This window comes from Mobula birostris, chromosome 32, assembly GCF_030028105.1.
Source record: "Mobula birostris isolate sMobBir1 chromosome 32, sMobBir1.hap1, whole genome shotgun sequence".
NCBI lineage: Eukaryota > Metazoa > Chordata > Chondrichthyes > Myliobatiformes > Myliobatidae > Mobula > Mobula birostris.
The window spans coordinates 25,745,028-25,765,255 of NC_092401.1; the positions used below are offsets into that span (position 1 = coordinate 25,745,028).

General features: G+C 42.3%; 1 protein-coding gene across 1 annotated transcript in view; it reads right to left on the reverse strand.

Moving 5' to 3' along the window:
* The window catches only part of xab2 (XPA binding protein 2), a 77,609-nt gene extending 57,750 nt beyond the window's left edge, over positions 1 to 19,859 (reverse strand). The window contains exons 1-8 of the mRNA XM_072248343.1: positions 19,735 to 19,859; positions 17,228 to 17,376; positions 14,626 to 14,749; positions 10,157 to 10,354; positions 9,050 to 9,184; positions 7,620 to 7,784; positions 5,319 to 5,463; positions 4,026 to 4,177 (exon numbers count right to left, since the gene is read on the reverse strand). Of these exons, the coding sequence (XP_072104444.1) occupies positions 4,026 to 4,177; positions 5,319 to 5,463; positions 7,620 to 7,784; positions 9,050 to 9,184; positions 10,157 to 10,354; positions 14,626 to 14,749; positions 17,228 to 17,376; positions 19,735 to 19,770 (1,104 nt within the window). The 5' untranslated portion in view covers positions 19,771 to 19,859. The remainder of the gene's footprint in view (positions 1 to 4,025; positions 4,178 to 5,318; positions 5,464 to 7,619; positions 7,785 to 9,049; positions 9,185 to 10,156; positions 10,355 to 14,625; positions 14,750 to 17,227; positions 17,377 to 19,734) is intronic.
* Between the last annotated feature and the right edge of the window lie 369 nt (positions 19,860 to 20,228).

Sequence of the window (20,228 nt, forward strand, 5' to 3'; positions counted from 1 at the left end):
GTCTGCACACTTTTATGCATTGAGTTGCTGCCACATCATTGTCTGATCAGATATTTGCATTAATGAGCAGATGTACAGCTGTACTTAATAAAGTGGCCACTAAGTGTATATACAAAAAGGTGATGGAAAAAGGCCAGCAATATCAGTGAAGCATCCTACCCAGTATGAAATTAAGCCACATGCACAGGAAAACCCCAAGTTTACCTTCATTTCCTAAACTTGCACCACTCATACCCCTTTTCATATGGGTAGCACAAGTACAAACTGAGAGCAAGTTCAAACTCCTGGGAGTACACATCTTACACAACCTTTCAAGGTCCCAGAACTCATCCTACACAGTCAAGAAAGCGCTTCAGTATCTCTACTCTCTGCGGAGGTTGAAGGGAGCTGAGCCTTGCACATCCATACTCACATCATTCTACAGATGTGCAGTTAAGAGCATCCTCACTGTGTGGTACAGAAGCTGTAGTACAGCAGACAGGAGGACTCTACAACATGTAGTTAAAACATTCCAATGCATCAACAGCACCAACCTTCGAAGACAGATATACAGAAAGGTGTCAATAAAAGGTTGGCAATATCATGAAGGATCCCATCCACCCTGCTCATGGACTGTTTGTACCATTCCCATCAGGGAGGAGGCCACATAGCATCCACGCGAGAATGACCAGACTCAAACTTGTCCCCAAAGCCATCAGGCTGTTCAACACCTCCGCCCAGTAACCTAACCCAGCAAACAACCCACCACCATTTCCTGTCAGTTACCTTATGTACCTTATGTTACCTTATTTCCTGTGCCTAGCATCACTTCATGTACATACAGTAAGTCTATGTATGTAAGCTAATCTTATTTATTTATTGTATTAATACTTACTGCATTGTTTTAAGCTGCATCTGATGTACCTTTCTTTACAGTTGTATACTGACAGTAATGACAATGAACAATCTGAAATCTTCAAAAGAAAACTAAATCTGTCCCTACCTCTGGAATGATTATTCTAATGCACACTTCACACTACAGTGTGTTTATTTTGTACATATGTAAATTTACACACATATATATTTAACACATGTAAATATATATATAGATATATACACATATACATACACACACACACAAAACAGGAATGAAGAGCAACATCACATTCTATCTGGGTTGCCTCCAACCTTTTGGCATGAAAATCAGTTTCTGAGTTCCAGTAATTCCCCCCTCTTTTACCATTCTGGTACTCCCTCACCCCTTTTCCACTCCTCTCCTGTCCAGTACCCCTCTCCGGTGCCCCTCCTCTTTCCCTTGCTCTATGGTCCACTCTCCTCTTATTCCTTCTTTTTCAGCCCTTTATCTTTTCCACCTATCACTTCCCAGCTTCTTACTTTAACCCCATCTCTTACATTCACTTTCCTTCCCCCCCACCCCCCCTCACCTGGACTCAACTAACCCTGTCAGCTTGTACTCCTTCCACTCTCCCCACCTTTTTATACTGGCTTCTGCTCATCCCAATCCTGAAGGGTTTATCCCACTCCATAGATGTTGCCTGACCTGCTGAGGTTATAGTACACCTGTGAACCAGTAATTTATCTACATCTGATCTTGGCTTTTTCCAGACCAATACTGAAGCTGGGCATACAGGTGATATTGAAAAACGAAATCTCAAGGACAAGGCAGATTGTGGATCTGCTTTAGCAACTCCAAAACACCAGGTTCAGGAACAGTGATTCCCTACAGCCATCAGGCTGCTGAACCTGCATGGATAACATCATTCATCTCAACACTGAACTGATTCTACAACCTGGAGAACCACTTTCAAGGACTCTACAACTCAAGCTCTCAGTATTTTTTTTTTTAACTTGCACAATGCTTTCTTTTCTATGTTGGTTGTTTGTCAGTCTGTTTTTAATAAATTCGTTATTGTCCTGTCAATGCCTGCAAAAATGAATCTCAATGTAGTATACAGTGACATATGTAATTTGATAATAATTTACTTTAACAACTGGGTGTCACAGGCAATGATTGGCAACATGTCCATGTATAAGCTATGACAAGCAGTGAAAGAAGCTCTAATTTAAATGGTAGAATATTGTGTTACTATTCAAAGCAGTCGAGTCATAAACTTTGCAAAACACTTTGAAAACTGGAAACAATCACTTCCTTTTCTGATCTGCATCTACATTACAAAAGTTATTTTTTTTATGCAGGGCAAGTGGCCGAGGCCAAAATTAAAAAAGGCAAAACCAATTACGCCATCATGCCAAGTTCGGATATATGAGGGACGAACAGTCAGGAAAAACTTTTCAACACGAGAAAAAAAAAACAAAAACTGCTAGAAGAAAAGGTGTTGGCCTTGGATTTATCAGTATGAAAAAAAGGATAAAGCACTGGAGAAACTCAGATGCTGCCTGTATTGCTGAGTTCATAAAACAGAACACTAAAACACCATATAGGCCCTTTGGTTCATGATGTTGTATCCACCTTTTACTCTAAGCAACTCACTCCTAGATCAACCTAACCCTTCCCCCTAACATAGCCCTCCATTTTTCTATAATCCATGCGTACCTATCTAAAAGCATCTTAGGTGCCCTTAATGTATCTGCATCCAGCACCACCTCTGGCAAGGTATTCCATACACCCACCATTCTCTGTGTAAAGGACATACCTGTGACATCCCTCTATACTTTACTCCAATCAACTTAAAATTTTCCCTCCTGTATTAGCCACTTCCACTCTGGGAAAAACTCTCCAGGTATCACGCAATCCATAACTCTTATCATCTTGTACACTTGTATCAAGTCACCTCTCATCCTCCTCTGCTCCAAAGAGAAAACCTCCAGGCTGCTCAACTCATCTTCATAAGACATCCCTTAATCCCAGGATTCTGCAGAGAGTGGTGTGGGTAGCCCAGTGCATCTGTAGTTGTGAACTTCCCATGATTCAGGGCATTTCACAGTCATAGTCATACTTTATTGATCCCGGGGGAAATTAGTTTTCGTTACAGTTACACAATAATAAATAGTAATAGAAACATAAATAGTAATATGTAAATTATGCTAGTAAATTAAGTCCAGGACCAGCCTATTGGCTCAGGGTGTCTGACCCTCCAAGGGAGGAGTTGTAAAGTTTGATGGCCACAGGCAGCAATGACTTCCTACGACGCTCTGTGTTGCATCTCGGTGGAATGAGTCTCTGGCTGAATGTACTCCTGTGCCCACCCAGTACATTATGTAGTGGATGGGAGACATTGATCAAGATGGCATGCAACTTAGACAGCATCCTCTTTTCAGACACCACTGTGAGAGAGTCCAGTTCCATCCCCACAACATCACTGGCCTTACGAATGAGTTTGTTGATTCTGTTGGTGTCTGCTACCCTCAGCCTGCTGCCCCAGCACACAATAGCAAACATGATAGCACTGGCCACCACAGACTCGTAGAACATCCTCAGCATCGTCCGGCAGATGTTAAAGGACCTCAACCTCCTCAGGAAATAGAGACGGCTCTGACCCTTCTTGTAGACAGCCTCAGTATTCTTTGACCAGTCCATTTACAAAGACAGGTGTGAAAAAGGGGCCCGAAGGATCACTGGGGACCCAAGTCACCCCAACCACAATCTATTCCAGCTGCTATCATCCAGGAAACGGTACCACAGCATAAAAGCCAGGATCAATAGGCTTTGGGACAGCTTCGTCCACCAGGCCATCAGACTGATTAACTCACGGTGATTTGAGTATATTTCTATGTTATATTGATTGTTTTATTTATTATAAATTACTATGATTGTACATTGCACATTTAGACAGAGATGTACCATAAAGATTTTTACTCCTCATATATGTGAAGGATGTAAGAAATAAAGTCAATTCAATTCAAAAACTCGGGTCCAAGCACCATTTTGTGTTCCTCCAGCATTTTGTTTGTGTAACCCAAGATTTCCATCTTCTGCAGAACGTGTGTTTATAAATTTAACAGTTACTGTTTTAGGGTACCCATTATATCACAAGACTTGAGCTAAGATGGGAAATATTTCTCACCTCTCGTGGTTTTCCCTCGTACAGTTTAACTCGCTTATGCCACTCATGTACATTGTGTGGATTCTGACGAAGTAGTACACTGTTCAAAAGGAGGGGACGTCTGGTTATCAACTGCTCAAACCTTGCCAGTCGCAACTCCAAGTCAATATCATCTGTTGGGACCAAAGTGACACATAGAGATGTGAGTTACATTTCGTGAAAATCTCATTGCCAATGCAAACACAAGAAAACCATAGTCATCCCTGATTCAGACCAACATACAATTACTCAAAAAAGCCCAAGTGGCCTCTGGTCATTCAACTGCCCTTTGGAAAATTCTGCACTGTGACTTTAAAGATTTACGAAGATGTTATCAGTCCTTGAGGAACTGAATTATAGGAGAGATTGGACAGGCTAAGACTTTAAAGCGTAGCAGTGTATAAAATCTTGATGGCACAGTTAGGGTGAACATACTGTCTTCTCCTCTCACCTGAGTAGAGGTAACAAGAAATATAAGGCATATTGTATGTTTAAGATAGAGGGGTAAGATCTAAAGGGAACTTGAGAGTCAACTTTTTTTTCTTCACAGTACTGTTTGTTTCTATGTGGAATGAGCTGGGATAGAAAATGGTTGAAGCACATACATTACCAACTTTTAAAAGACAACTGACAGGTACTTAGATCGGAAGGGTTTAGAAGGTTTGGGCCAAATGCTAGCAAAAGGGACTAGCTTGGACGGGTCCTCTTTGGTCAGTATGGACCAGTTGGGCTGAAGGGTCTGATTCCTCTATGACTCTATTGACGAACAAGGAGCAAGGACCAAGAAAGTAATAACTTCAAATGCAATTCCGTGTTGAGCAAATTTTGAAATTCTCAGGAAAACCAGTAAGAAATCCTGCAGTCCTTTTTTTAAAACTAGAATGCATTGTCTAAGAAAGGTTGTGCAGCAGAACTAGATGCAATTCTGAAAGGAAATTAAAGTGCAATGGCAAAGAGGAAGAAAATAACTGTAGTCTACTGGAAGAGATTGATTGGACATCACTTTTATGGGCACATAGTGAAGTAAATGAATATCTTCGGCACCAACTCATCCTGTCACTTGAATCGTTTCAATTTCCTGGCCTATAAAATAGGAAGAGTAAACTCAGGCAGGATTTCTCTCCTGGTTTCAGAGCTTCAAGGCAAATAAAAGCAAAATTTGGGAAATCACTATCACAGAGTCATGAATCAGCACAAGCCACTGCTTGTATTTACACACAAAGATAAAATATTTTAAGCAGAAAAATGTAGCAAAAAAAAAAAAATCAACCTCACCTTCCTCAGTTTGTCCCATTTCTGCAGTAGTTTCCATTTTGGCTGCAATCATGCTCTCTTCAAATTGGGCGTAACTGTCAAACACCTGAGTGAAATCTCGGACAGTCATCACTGTCTGAATTGCCTCCTCATACACGTCTCTGGCCTATAAAGATAACGGAAGCATCTCTATTGTATCTACACTTAAGGGAGAGGTTGCAACTCAACACAACTGGGTGAAGAAATGGGAGAGTTGTCTGTGTATGGCAAGGACCAAGCTGAAGGAATATATGGAAAGTAAAAACGCAGTCACGTGCACATACCCAGGGTTGAAATGAAGAATGACTGATGGTATACTCAGGACTAAAGTACTAAATTCGGTATTAACATCATTGTTGGGTTGAATGTCATGGAGTAATACAGCTCAGAAACAGACTCCTTAGTCCGAATGGTCTATGCCAATGAAGATTCCCACCTAAGCTGTTCCCAGTTGTCTACATTTGGCCCACATCCCTCTAAACCTTTCCTATCCATGTACCTGACCAAGTGTCTTTTAAAGGTTGTTATTGTACTGTCTCAACCACTTGCTCAAGCAGTTTATTCTATATTCCGATCACGCTCATGTGAAGTGATTGCCCCTCAGTTCCCTTTTAAATCTTGTTCCTTTCACCTTAAACCTATGCCCTCTAGTTTTTGGCTCCCTTTCCCTGGGAAGAACACTGTGTGTAACATTGGAGATTCAACTTTATTTATCACATGAATGTCCATACATGGAAACATACATTGGAATGTGTCTTTTGCATTCACAATACAAGGGTGTGCTGCATGTCCACCAAGCTCAGCAGAACAACACAGAACAGAACACAGAGACAGACTGGGCTTGCAGGAAGGATCTGACTGGGAGGGCCTTTCTCACCACCAGCTAGGCAAGGTCTTGGTGCCTTGCTTAGAGTCGCTCGTAAGTCCAATAATCAGCAATTTTGGTGTCAAGGAAACTCCAGTGCATCAGTATGCATGAGGCTACACAGAGCGATGGACTCAGCCAGTTCCAATATGGGTACAGTTCTCACCACCATCAAGGACATCTACAAGAGGCAGTGTCTCAGTAAAGCAACATCCATCAAGGACCCCTACCATCTGGGCAATGCCCTCTTCTCACTGGTGCCATCAGGCAGGAGGTACAGGAGCCTGAACACCCACACCTTAAGGTTCAACGTCTGATAGGCATTGATTGTGTGGCTAGTCAGAGGCCTTTTCCCAGGGCTAAAACGGCTAGCACGAGAGGGCACAGTTTTAAGGTGCTTGGAAGCAGGTACAGAGGAGATGTCAGGGGTAAGTTGTTTTTTTTTTTATTAACACAGAGAGTGGTGAGTGTGTGGAATGGGCTGCTGGTGACAGCAGTGGAGGCCAATATGATAGGGTCTTTTAAGAGACTGCTGGACAGGCACATGGAGTTTAAAAAATAGAGGGCTATGGGTAACCTTAGGTAATTTCTAAGGTAAGGGCATGTTCAGCACAGCTTTGTGGGCTGAAAGGCCTGTATTGTGCTGTGGGTTTTCTATGCATCTATCTTTTTCTCCACTTCTATCGGGTTTTGAAAGGACCCGTCAAACCCCAATTCTAACATGGTATTTCCTTCAAATTGCATTAATATGCCTATTGATCATGTAAAATATGTATAATTTAAATCAATATAATTAATGTTCGTCGTGCTTGCGATGTACTGTGCTGCTGCAGCAGTTAATTTTGAAGTATTTATACTGAGTATCAATGTCCTTGACAATAAGCTTGATCTTGAATTCCTTTATCCCAAAAGGTGAGAAGGTGCAATTTGCTCCAATATGGAAACAATCAAGATAAATAGCATTGATTCCTTTTACGAAAATGGAGACAACTATATGAGGAAATAGAAAATTTACGGTGACTGGAGTGAGAAGCATTAGTTGAGCCAAATGGTTCAACTGGTTTGTGCTGTACATTTGACACAAGAGGCTGTCAGGCAGTCCAAAGGATCATTAGAAGCATTAATGTGAACTATTACATGCAACAGAAATAGAACTGTTAAATGCAGGATTCAACCAACAAAGCAACGTAGGCTGTTAAGCTCTGCATCAAGGTTAATAATTATCTGCTTGTCTGTTAGGGTATAAATAACTCAGTTCTGGAATTATGCCATGTTCTAACAACTTGTCATTATACAATCAAATATATATAAAACTCAAAGCAAAGAAAAAATCCTCAAAATGAATTTGCTGTTGAGAATGGTGCTTCAATTTGTTTAGATGTTTTAAAGTAGAACCTTGCTCCATAGGGAACTCCTACCTTTTCAAAATGGCCACTTCGAATGTAATAATCAGCTAAGGAACACCACAGCTTTCCCAGCTGGTCAGTAAAGCGAGTGAGACCTCCCCGGATAATAGCCCCAACGTTCAGAGACTTTACTTTGTCTGGGTTTGTGGAAATGAGATGGCAAAGTTCATGCCACAGCTGCGGAAAAAGAAATATCTGTTACTCTCCTCTCAAATAAAGGAAACAAGACTTCCATTGCTCTCCCAGAAAGGCATTCAGTTCACTGAACATGTGGTTCATTCATACACGTTGGTGGTGGAAGGGGAGACAAGAGTTAGAACATAAACATACCCAACCGTGAAGTGAGTTCCAAAACTACGAGTCACCAGGTTATCTTTTCATTCATATGTGACAAATTGCAAATTGAAAATGTATGACATCAAATCAGAGAATGCATTTCTTCGGAACTGTTAAGCACACTAGGCTTTCTGTCAAGCTTCCTATGAAGCCAGTCAGCATTGTTATCATTGTATTCCAGCTCCATTGTGAGTTTTAAACTAAAATTAATTTCAAATGTCACTTTCTATAAATTATTGGAATTTTATAATTGGAACTCTATCAACAAAATGTCAATTCCTCAATGGCCTCTACCTCATTATGATCCTGCACTGTTTTGGTATATTTTACACTTATTCTGCATTGTTATTGTTATACTTCATTCTAGCTCAATGCACTGTGTAATGATTTGATATGTATGGACAAACCTTTCACTGTATCTTGGTACACGTGACAATAATAAAGCAATGCCAGTCAAATGAAGAAAGCGGTGGTGGACTAGCATGCAAGAGGAAATAAACTGAAGGAAACAGATACCAGAAGAAGGCTTATGCAATGATGGGTAATCTCAATACCAAATTCTGTCCCCTCTTGGTAAAAGGCCAGATAATTTTGCCTAGGCAACGGTATGCAATTTAGGAAGGATATGGAAGCTTTAGAAGGGGACAGAAGCAGATTTACATGGATTCAAATTATAAAGATTGAGACTGGCCCAATTTGTGTTGTTTCCTCTGGAGCGTTGGTCACTGAGGAGAGACCTGATAGAAGGTTATTAAATTATGAGAGAAATAAAGTCAGAATCTTTTTCCCTGGGTAGAAATGTTAAATACTAGAGGACATAAATATAGGGTGAGATAGGGGCAAGTTTAAGGGAGATGTGCAGGAGAATGGGGTGGTGTGGGAATAACAAATCAGACATGCTCGGGTGGTGTAGTAGACTCAATGGGCCGAATGGCCTAATTCTGCTACTATGTTTCATGGTCTTTACCCTGAGCATTCGAACAATTCCTATTCTAATACTGGCAACCTTTCTGCATGGGGAAACACAGACGCAGATTTCACTTCCAGCAGTCTTTGTGTCTGCTCTGTCATCAAACAAAAAGAATATAAATTGGAAATAAACTTACTTGATAATTTGATTTCCCTTCCTTTGAGACAAATGATTCATCATTGACAACAGCAGCAAGCCGGACAGCTGCCTCATCTAAGCGGTCGATTGAGCGGAGATAATCAATGTATTCTTCCGCATTTTCAGGGGACAGCTGTAAATATTAAACAATAGAAAGATAAAACAGAGCGTTACAGCACAATACGGACCTTTGGCCCATAATGTTGTGCAGACCTTTTAACCTACTTTATAATCAATCTAACCCTTCCCTCCTACACAAGCCCATAACCCTACCTCCATGTGCCTATCTAAATGAGCCTCTTAAAAGCCCCTGTTGCATCAGCCTCTACCATCAGCCCTTGCAGTGCATTCCAGGCACGTACTAAGCGTAGTACAGGGCGTAGTAGCTTAACAGTTAGCACAATACCTTACAGCACTAGCGATTGGGGTTTAATTCCCACCACCCTCTGAAAGGAGTTCACACATTCTCTCTGCGACCTTGTGGATTTCGTCTGGATGCTCTAGTTTTCTCCCACATTTCAAAGGTAGGGTTAGTGAATTGCAGGCATGCTATGTTGGTGTCAGAAGTGTGGCCCAGCACAAACATTAAGTTGTGTTGCTTGCTGATGCAAAACAATGCATTTCACTGTATGTTTTGATGTACATGTGACTAGTACAGCTAATCTCTTGACCACTCTCTGTGATAAAAACCTATCTCTGGCATCTCCCCTAAACTTTCCTCAACTCACCTTAAATGCACGTACCCTGGTACTGGCCTTTGCTGACCTGGAAAAGAGGTGCTGGCTATTCATCCAAGTCTCTCAAAACCTTATACATCTCTATAAAGTTGCCTCTAATCCTCCTATGCTCCAAAGAGAAGAGCCCTAACTTACTCAACCTCTCCTCATAAACAGACACTCTAATCCAGCCAGCATCCTGGTAGATCTCCTCTGCACCCTCTCTAAAGCTTCTACATCCTTCTTATAATGAGGTGATCAGAACTAAACACAATACTCGGAGTATGATCTGATCAGAGTTTTATAGAGCTGTAATATAACCTCACGGCTCTTGATCTCAATTTCCCAACATGAAAGCCCCAATATACAAGCCTCCTTCACTCTCATACCTTCAGGTAACGCCTGTAGACTCGGATCGCTGTCTCGGACACTGGAAACTGGCGCACAAACTTCAGGTACATGGGCCATATGCGATAGTGCTGAGTCACAGGGAGGGCCCGCAAGGCGCGGTCAAATGTGCGGCGGGTTCGTGTTATCTTACATTGATCGACCAGAAACTGGCAGTAGTCGAGCCAAATTCGCGGCATCTGAAAAAAGTGGGAAATACGCACACAAGGTCACAAACAAGAGAAAATCTGCAGATGCTGGAAATCCAAGCAATGCACACAAAACGCTGGAGGAACTCAGCAGGCCAAGTAGCATCTACGGAAAAGAGCACAGTCGACGTTTCAGGCTGAGCCCCTTCGGCAGGACATAGACATACATACATGACTGTTTGTTTACCCCCTCACCCCTTCTGAAGTTGCTAACTCACCCAGTAATCTTCAGAAGAGTTGCTATGCTAACTTGTCACTGTAAATTGTCCACACTATGTAGGTGAGTGGTAGAATCTGGTGGGTGTTGATGAGAATGTGGGGAGAACAGAATGGGATTAGTGAAACCATGGGTGCTCAATGGTCAGTGCAGACTAGCTGTGTCAAGAGGCTTGTTTCCACGCTGTATCGCTCAATGACATGGTCTTCCACCAATTCTGCTCCAGATACCCACCACCCTATGTAAAGAGGTTTTATAGGCATCCGTTAGTCTCATGAGACCATGGATTTGTACCTTGGAAGGTTTCCAGGGCGCAGGTCTGGGCAAGGTTGTATGGAAGACCGGCAGTTGCCGATGCTGCAAGTCTCCCCTCTCCGCGCCACCGATGTTGTCCAAGGGAAGGGCACTAGGACCCATACAGCTTGGCACCGGTGTCATCGCAGAGCAGTGTGTGGTTAAGTGCCTTGCTCAAGGACACAACACACTGCCTCAGCTGAGGCTCGAACTAGCGACCTTCAGATCACTAGACCGACACCTTAACCACTTGGCCACGTACCAACACAAGAAGTTACCTCTCAGGTTTCCCGAACCTTTTTATAAACTCTGCTTTGACCACACTTGGAACACTGTGTCCAGTTCTGGTTGCCTGATTACTGGAAGGATGTGAAAGCTTTAGATAGGGTACAGAGGAGACTTACCAGGATGCTGGTAGATAGAGGGCATGTTTTATGAAGAGAAGTTAAGTAAGCTAGGGCTTTTCTCTTTGGAGCCAAGGAGGTTGAGAGGTGACTTGATAGAGATGTACAAGATGATAAGATTCAAGATTCAAAAAACTTTGTCATTCTAACCATACATCAGCTCTGCAGGGCAGAATGAGACAGCGTTTCTCAGGGGCAGTGCAATCATAACAAACGCAACACTAAATAATAAACATAACAATAAATAGTAAAACACAACAGCCACATGTCAGTTAAAATCAAGTTATAAGTGTCCAGTGCAAGTTAAAAGTGTCCAAAGCAGAGTCAGGTAGAGCAGCCTGTGGGAGGAAGCTGTTTAGTAGCCTTGTGGTTTTAGTTTTGATGCTCCTGTAACGTTTGCCTGATGGCAGAAGAACAAACAGTTCATGGAGAGGGTGTGAGGGGTCCTTAATGACGTACCGTGTCTTCTGGAGGCATCGACTCTGAAAGAGGTCTTGGACAGAAGGTAGGGAGGCCCCAGTAACCTTCTAAAAGGCATAAGTCAAGTGGACAGCCAGAGACTATTTCCCCCAGGGCAGAAAATGCTAATACAAGGGAGCATAATTTTAAGGTGATTGCAGGAAAATACAAGGGGGTATTTAAGAGGTATGCTCCTTACATACAGAATGGTGGGTGCGCATAACGCCCTGCCAGGGGTGATGGTAGAGGCAGTTACATTAGGGACATTTAAGAGACTCTCAGATAGGACTGAAAGAATAATAGAGGGAAGGGTTAGATTGATCTTGGAATGGGCTAAAAGGTCAGCACAACATCATGGGCCGAAGGCCCTGTACGGTGCTGTAAAGTTCTGTGTTCTTATCTTGTATCTGTGCCCTCTCGTTTTGGACTCCCCAACCTTGGGCATAAAGACCATCCACCTTATCTACAACTCCCATGATTTCCTAAGGTCACCCTCATTCTTCACCTCCCTATCTACTTGTACAGCCACTTTTCAGTGAACTATACATTTGTACTCCCAAGTTCCTCTGTTGCACAACACTCATCAATGTCCTGCTATTCAGTTGAGGATAGGACCTAAACAAATGCCTACTTAGGTCCTGTCCTGACTCGACTGTCCAAGATACATCATCTCACTTATCCAAGTTGAAATTCTTGTTCAAATGATAGAGCAGACTCGATGGGCCGAATGGTCTAATTCTGCTCTTATGTCTTATGATCTCATGGTCTTCCACATGCCATTCAACATTAAATAGAGCGTAGCACAGTACAGCACTGGATGGACCCTTCAGTCTATCGTGGGCAAAGCCCAGCACACCATTGAGCACATCTACATGGAGCATTGCTGCAGGACAGCAGCATCCATCATCAGGGACACCCAGCACCCAGGTCACGTTGTGCCAATCTTGACGCTGATCTATATCCTCTTCCTGAACCATCTACGTCCCTCCATTCTTTTCATATTCATGCTCAAAGTACAAAAGAAATTTATGATCAGTGTACATATACGTCACCAAACACAACCCTGAGATTCATTTTCCTGTGGGCATTCACAGTAAATCCAAGAAACACAATAGAATCAACGACAGCCCCATAGGATGGAGAAACAATCAATAAACAAAGGACAGCAAACTGCAAACACAAAAAGAAAAAAAAAAGAAATAATAGTAATAATAAAAATAAACAAAAAGTTTGGAGAACATGAGGTGAAGTCTTTGAAAGTGAGTCCATAGGTTATGGGAACAGTTCATTGATGGGGCAAGTAAAGTTGAGTGAAATTATCCCCTCTGGTATTTGAGGGGTAATAACTGTTCTTGAGCTTAGTGGCGCGAGTCCGTAGGCTCCTGATGGCAGCAGCGAGAAGAGAGCATGACTTGGGTGGTGGGGGTCCCCGACGATGGACGCTGCTTTCCTGCAACAACGCTCCATGTAGATGTACTCAATGGTGTGGAGGGTTTTGCCCATGATAGACTGAGCAATATCCACTACTTTTTGTAGGATTTTCCATTCAAGGTCAATGGTTTTTCCACACTAAGCTGTGATGCAGTCAGTCAATATACTCTCCATCAAACAACTATAGAAGTTTGTCAAAGTGTTAGATGTCATGCCAAATCTTTGTAAACTTCTGAGGAAGTAGAGTCACTACTGTGCTTTCTTTGCAATGGTACTTGTGCACTAGGCCCTGGAAAGATCCTCTGAGATGATAACTGAGGAATTTAAAGTTGCTGATCCGCTCCCCCCCCCACCTCTGATCCCACAATGAGGACCAACTCATGGACCGCTTGTTTCCTCTTCATAAAGTTAGTAATCATCTTCTTGGTCTTGCTAACACTGACTGAGAGATTTTTTGTTGTTGTGGAACCACTCAGTCAGATTTTCAATCTCCCTCATATATATGCTGATTCATCATCATCTTCAACTTGGACAATGTCAGTGTCAACAAACTTGAATATAGTATTGGAGCTGTGCTTAGCCTCGCAGTCATAAGTATTAAGCGATAGGAGCAGGGGGCTAAGCACACAGCTTGTGGTGCATCTGTGTTGATAGAGATTGTGGAGATGTTGCTGTCAATCCACACTGACCAGGTCTGCAATGAGGAAACCGAGGATCTGGTTGCTCAAGAAGGTCTTGAAGGTCATTAGTTTTGAGGGGATGATAGTACACTGGATACCGAGTTGTAGTCAATGAAGAGCATTCTGATGTACACATCTTCCATATCCAGATGTTCCAGGGTTGAGTGAAGAGCCAATGAAACATCATCTGCTGTTGATCTATTGTGACTGCAAATTGGAGTGCACCCAAATCACTTCTCTGGAAGGAGTTAATCTGTTTCTTCACCAACCTCTCAAAGCACTTCATCACAGTGGATCAGTGGATGCAAGTGCTACTGGATGATAGTTATTGAGGCAGGTTACTACATTATTCTTAGGCACCAGTATAATTGAAGTCCCTCTAACCTCAGTTAAAGATATCAGTAAACTCTTCAGCTGGTTGATCAACACAGGTCTTTATAATGCTTCTTAAACTTCACCAAACTGTCCGCTTCCAGGAACCTATCACACTAAAACAAAATCTGTCACCAAACAGGCAGCAAGACCTTGGTGGCACCAACTAGGACGAGCCGTCTTCTCATTACCAGCATCAGGAGAGTGAAAACCTATACCTAACAGTTCAGGAATAGTTCTTCCCCTGTCATCAGATATCTGAATGGTCCATGAACACTACCTCGCTTTTCTTTTTTCTCGCACTATTTATTTACTTTGTAATTTATAGTCTTTGCCACAAAGCAACTAATCTCATGATTTATGTCAGTGACAATAAACCTGATTAAGATTCTAATACACAAATACCTTGTGCATGAACACCAGGGCTCGCTTGTGGCAGTTGTTGACCTCCTCATACCCAGGGTCTGTGATGCATTTCCCCTTCACTTGCTTCCGTCGCTGCTTCAGGTAATTATACCACAGCTTGTAACTGGGAAAGAATGAGCAGAATTAACATATTAGAATTTATTACAAAACAAAAGAGCGGGTCATTGAATTCAGAAAGCAGAACACACATCCTGTAGAGTGCTGAGGTTAAAATGATTAAGAGCTTCAAGTGCCCATGGTGTAAAAACCACCAAAACCTTGTCCTGATCCAACCACACAGACGCTAAGGTCAAGAAAGCACACTAACACCTCTACTGCATGCTGGTTGTATCACATCTTGGTATGGAAACACCAATACCCAGGGACATTAAGGTCTACAGAATGTGGTGGATGTAGCCCAGCTCATCACAGGCAAAGCCTACCCAATCATTGAGCACATTTACAAGAAGCCATGCTACAAGAAAGCAGCATTCATGATCAAGGATCCCCATGCTCTTTTCTCACTACTGCTGTCGGTAAAGAGGTACAAGAGCCTTAGGTCCCACACCATCAGGTTCAGGAACAGTTATTACCCCTCAACCACCAGACTCCTGAACCAGCGTAGTTAACTTCACTCACCTCAATGCTAAAATGATTCCACAACCTAGAGACTCAATTTCAAAGACTCTACAACTTATGTTCTCAAAATTATTTATAGCTTTTTTTTTTGCACAATTTGACTTTTTGCATATTGATTGCCAGTCTTTATGTATAGTTTTCAAAAATAGTATTGTATTTCTTTATTTTCCTGTAAAAGTCTGCAAGAAAATGAATCTCAACGTCATGTATGGTGACATGTATGCAGGCTGATAATAAATTTATTCTGATTTTAACTTCCTCAAGGCTAAGGAAATTCATTAGAACAAGATACATGAAAGTTGAAAGTAAAATTTATTATCAGAATACATTCATGTCACCACATACAACCTTGAGATTCTTTTTCTGCGGGCATACTTAGCAAATCTACAGAAGAGTAACCGTAAACAACAGGAACTGTTAACTAAGCAAACTGTAAATGCAGACATAAATAACTAACAATAAATAACCAGCATGAAATAACAATATAACAGAGCCCTTAAATGAGTGAGGATACCCCCTTTTGTTCAAAAGCCTGATGACTGAGGGGTAGTAACTGTTCTTGAACCCGGTGTTGCGAATCCTGAGGCACTTGTACCTTCTATCTGACGGCAGCATTGAGGAAAGTGCATGGCCTGGTAGTGAGAATCTTTGATGACGAATGCTGCTTTTCTATGTCAACGTTTCATGTAGACGTGTTTAATGGCTGGGAGCGCTTTACCTGTGATACACTGGGCCGAATCTACTACCTTTTGTAGGATTTTCCGCTCAAAGGCATCGGTGTTCCCATACCGGGCCATTATGCAGCCAGTTAGCGTACTTTCCACTACACATCTACAGAGGTTTGCCAAGGTTTTCGATGTCATGCCAAACCTCCACAGACTCCTGAGGAAGTAGAGGCACTGTCATGCTTTCTTCACAATAGTATTTGTGATGGGTCCAGAACAGGTCCTCTGAGATAGTGACACCCAGGAATTCAGGCTTCAAACAATATTGTCCAACTTTCTCACTTCTCTTCTGTAGGTGCTTTCACTGCTTATTCAATGTCGATCGATTATTGGTTAGCCAAATAAAGTCTGCTTAAATAGGCTGATGGCTCAATGATCCAGGCAGACAAGACAGATTGAAAATGATGCAGCAAAGAGACAGCGAGGAGAGTAGGGAAAATCTTTATTGTTAGTTTTATAAGCTCAGTAGTTGCAATTTGGAATCTACTTTGCCTGGAAGAGTTATGGAGTCAATCAAGGGCATTAAAAGAACAGAAAAGGCATTAGAGGGAAAATAACTTTTAGAACTAGGGTGAATAGGACTGAATAGGTGATAAGGATATCATGAAATTGATAGGCCATATGGTGTTCTAAAGATCTATAACTCAAACTGTTCTGGGGACCTTTTGTATTGCTTGAAATACCATATGCACAGATCAAGGAACACTTTCTTCAAATGTGAAATATGAAACATGAAACTTTAAATGTGATTCAAGTGTGTGACGGATGCTGAAGTAAATGGTTAAATAAACTTAAATTTTTTCTTTAAATAGGCAAGTGACTTCAATTTAACTGCCTCCATTTTAGTCATAGGAAGTCTTAGAACACTACAGCACAGAAATAGGCCCATGTCCCATCTAGTCAATGCTGAATTATTATTCTGCCTCATTCCATCAACTTGCACCTGGACCATCGCCCTCCATACCCCTCCCATCCAGGTACCTATCCAAATTTCCAAACTGAACCCACATCCACTGACAGCTCATACCACCCTCTGAGTGAAGAAGTTCTCCCTCATGTCTCCCTCCAGTTCCAGACTCAGTGGAAAAAAAACCATCTATACGCTGCATAAGTTTGCATACCTCTATTACATCTGCCCTCATTCTCCCACACTCTAAAGATGTCCCTTTAACTCAGGTCCTCGAGCCCAACAAGGTCTTTGCCTGCCTGTCTGTAGTAGGGAAGTTTTTCCACAATACCTGCCAGGAAGTTCTTTGAGTGCTCGTTCGTAGATCATATTCACCACATGTTTGGGAGCAGAATGTTTGTACTCTATGTAACGGATCCAGCATTTGACAGAGTAGGGGTTGCGAATGATCTCTTCTTCATAAGGTAGATCATCTTCTTCCTGTGAAGTTCAGGTGAGAAATATGATAGAAGACAAATCTTCCTCAAAACAGTCACCAATCTACACTCAGTGGCCATTTCATTAGGCATCTTCTGTACCTAGTGAAGTGCCCATTGAATGTACATTCACGCTCTTCTGCTGCTGCAGCCCATTCAAGGTTCAACGTGTTGTGTGTTCAGAGATGCTTTTTTGCATGCCACTGTTGTAACGTGAGCTTTTGTTGCCTTCCTGTCAGCCTGAACCAGTCTGACCATTCTCCTCTGACCTCTCTTATTAACAATGTATTTTCGTCCACAGAACTGCCACTCATAGGATAGCTTTCTGTTTTTCCCACGCCATTCTCTGTAAACTCTAGAGACTGTTGTGCTTGAGAGTCCCAGGAGATCCCAGCAGTTTCTGAAATACTCAAACCACCCCACCTAGCACCAACAATCTTTTCATGCTCAAAGTCACTTAGATCACATTTCTTCCCCATTCTGATGTTTGTTCTGAACAACGACTGAACCTCTTGACCATGTCTACATGCTTTTATGCATTGAGTTGATGCCACGATTGGCTGATTAGATATTTACATTAAATGAGGTGCACAGGTGTACCTAATAAAGTGGCCACTGAGTTAGTTCCAGGGTATAAAACTGTTGCACTTCAGAATATAATGAACATCTGATCTTGTCAATACAACCCCAAAACAACAGCATAAAAGGACCATAAACCCAAGAAACAAAATTGCTTCTGAGGAGCTCCTCTTTTAAAACCTTTCTAAATACTTAAGAATGGTATATTAAATGCCTCAGTGACCCCAGAGTTTAAAGAGAGAGCAGAAAGTTTAGAAACTAATCACAAAAGCAACCTAGACCCCAGTCCCAACCACAGAACCAAGCCACGGTCTGGATTCCGATCCCAGCCACACATTCTGTTTGCACACTGGACCCTCTGCTCATATAAAACTTAATTTGTCTCGTGTACATCAACACATATAGGGAAATGCACCACTTTGCATCAACAACCAACACAGTCCCAGGACGTTCTGGGGCAGCCTGCATGTATCACAGTACTTCCTGTGCCAACATAGCACGCCCACAACTTACCACCTGTACAACACACACAAAATGCTGGAGCAACTCAGCAGATCAGGCTGCATCTATGGAAATGAACGAACAGTCGACATTTCCATCTGAGACCCTTCATCAGTCCTACTGTATTTCTTTGGGATGTATGTGGGAGGAAACTGGAGCACCTACAGGAAACCCATGTGGCCACACTGAGAATATATAAACTCCTTAACGTCAGACTATCTGTTATTGGATTATCTAAAGTGTTAGTATACAGTACTTGCTTTCGAGTGAGTACAACAAAGAGTGACCAGGCCAGTAAATATGTGGATAATGGAATCTTGCATTTGAGGTAACAGATTGGCCACAACCTTGTACAATGACACTGCAGACCTGATTGTCTGGCCAATTCTTCATCCTATTTGTTATATTCTGCACACACTATCCTCAATTGCAACTTTATCAGCCTGGTATATCTGCGGCATGATCTCCTTCACTCAGTGAACATGGAGACGCCAGAGGGGAACTCACTTCTATGCTGCTGGGGAGCTCATCTGCCAACAGCAAAGACCCTCTTGCTTTGCTGGTTGGGAAAGTGCGTCACCCCAACCCAACAGCAGGGTTAACACCACAAACGTTACCTATCCCTTTGTATACACCTATGCAGCATAACCTGCTGACACCCCCACTGTATAACACAGCCACACACCCTTCATCCCACCACTGTTAACCATGATTCCAATTTAAACTAATCTGTATATTTCTGGGGTGGGTGGGTGGGTGTGTGTGTGTATACGTACGTGTACAATTAGTGAAAACGGGAAAATAGGGACATGGCCCAAGTCCAAAAAACACAAGTGACACAAGTAACTACAGATGTTACAGTATGGAGCAACAATATAAAAAAGCTGCTAGAGGAGCTCAGCAAGTCAGGCAGAGACTCACAACGTTTCTGAAATGAGGAGAAATTGCTTCAGAGAGGACAGTGAATCTGAGGAATTAAGATTCCTGAGGGCTGTGGGGTATATTTAATATTCATTGTGTATGTGAGGCAGATATTAATAAAAGGGTTAAGGTTTCAGGGGAGGTGGGGTTAAGAAAAAGGAATAAATGAATGGTGGAGCAGACTCGATGGGCTGAATGGCCCAAACCAGCTCCTACACTTTACGGTTAATCTTAGCACAGGCAGGCCCCACACAGTAGCCGGCTGAGTGTTAACTTGAGCCCGAGGCTTCAGTTGGGCCTAACGTTACAAAGACTGCCCGAGCCTGTCAATGACGCCGCTGGTTCACTGCAGTTTACTTACAAACACCACGTCGGATTTCTGCGACAAGTCAGGCATCTCCGTCGCCGATTCCTCCCCTGCCAAGGCCACCTCGCCGTCACCCAACTTCCCGGCTAACAACCAGCTCCCACGCTGATTGGTGGGTATCCGAACTCATTCTGCTGAACGTCACGTAATTCCACCTCCTCCACCCAGTGATTGGATAATACACATGATTAACGTCTATATAAACCAATTACTTGTGTCCTTTCTCAGTGACTTTATTGGAGCGTACAATCGTGACGAAACTTCAATACTCGCACTTGACGAATTTATTCCGTCTACTTTTGATTGGATAAGCATGTTTGTCATTTTAGTTTTGGATAACGATGGCGCTATTGTTTGTTATTTTATTTTTTCTGCTCAAAGGAACATTAATACTAGATAAAAACTTTTGCTCCCTTTGACCTGAATGGGTGGTGCAAGTAGATACTCTGAAAACCGTGCAGACAAAGTACTGTGGAATGAATGTAATC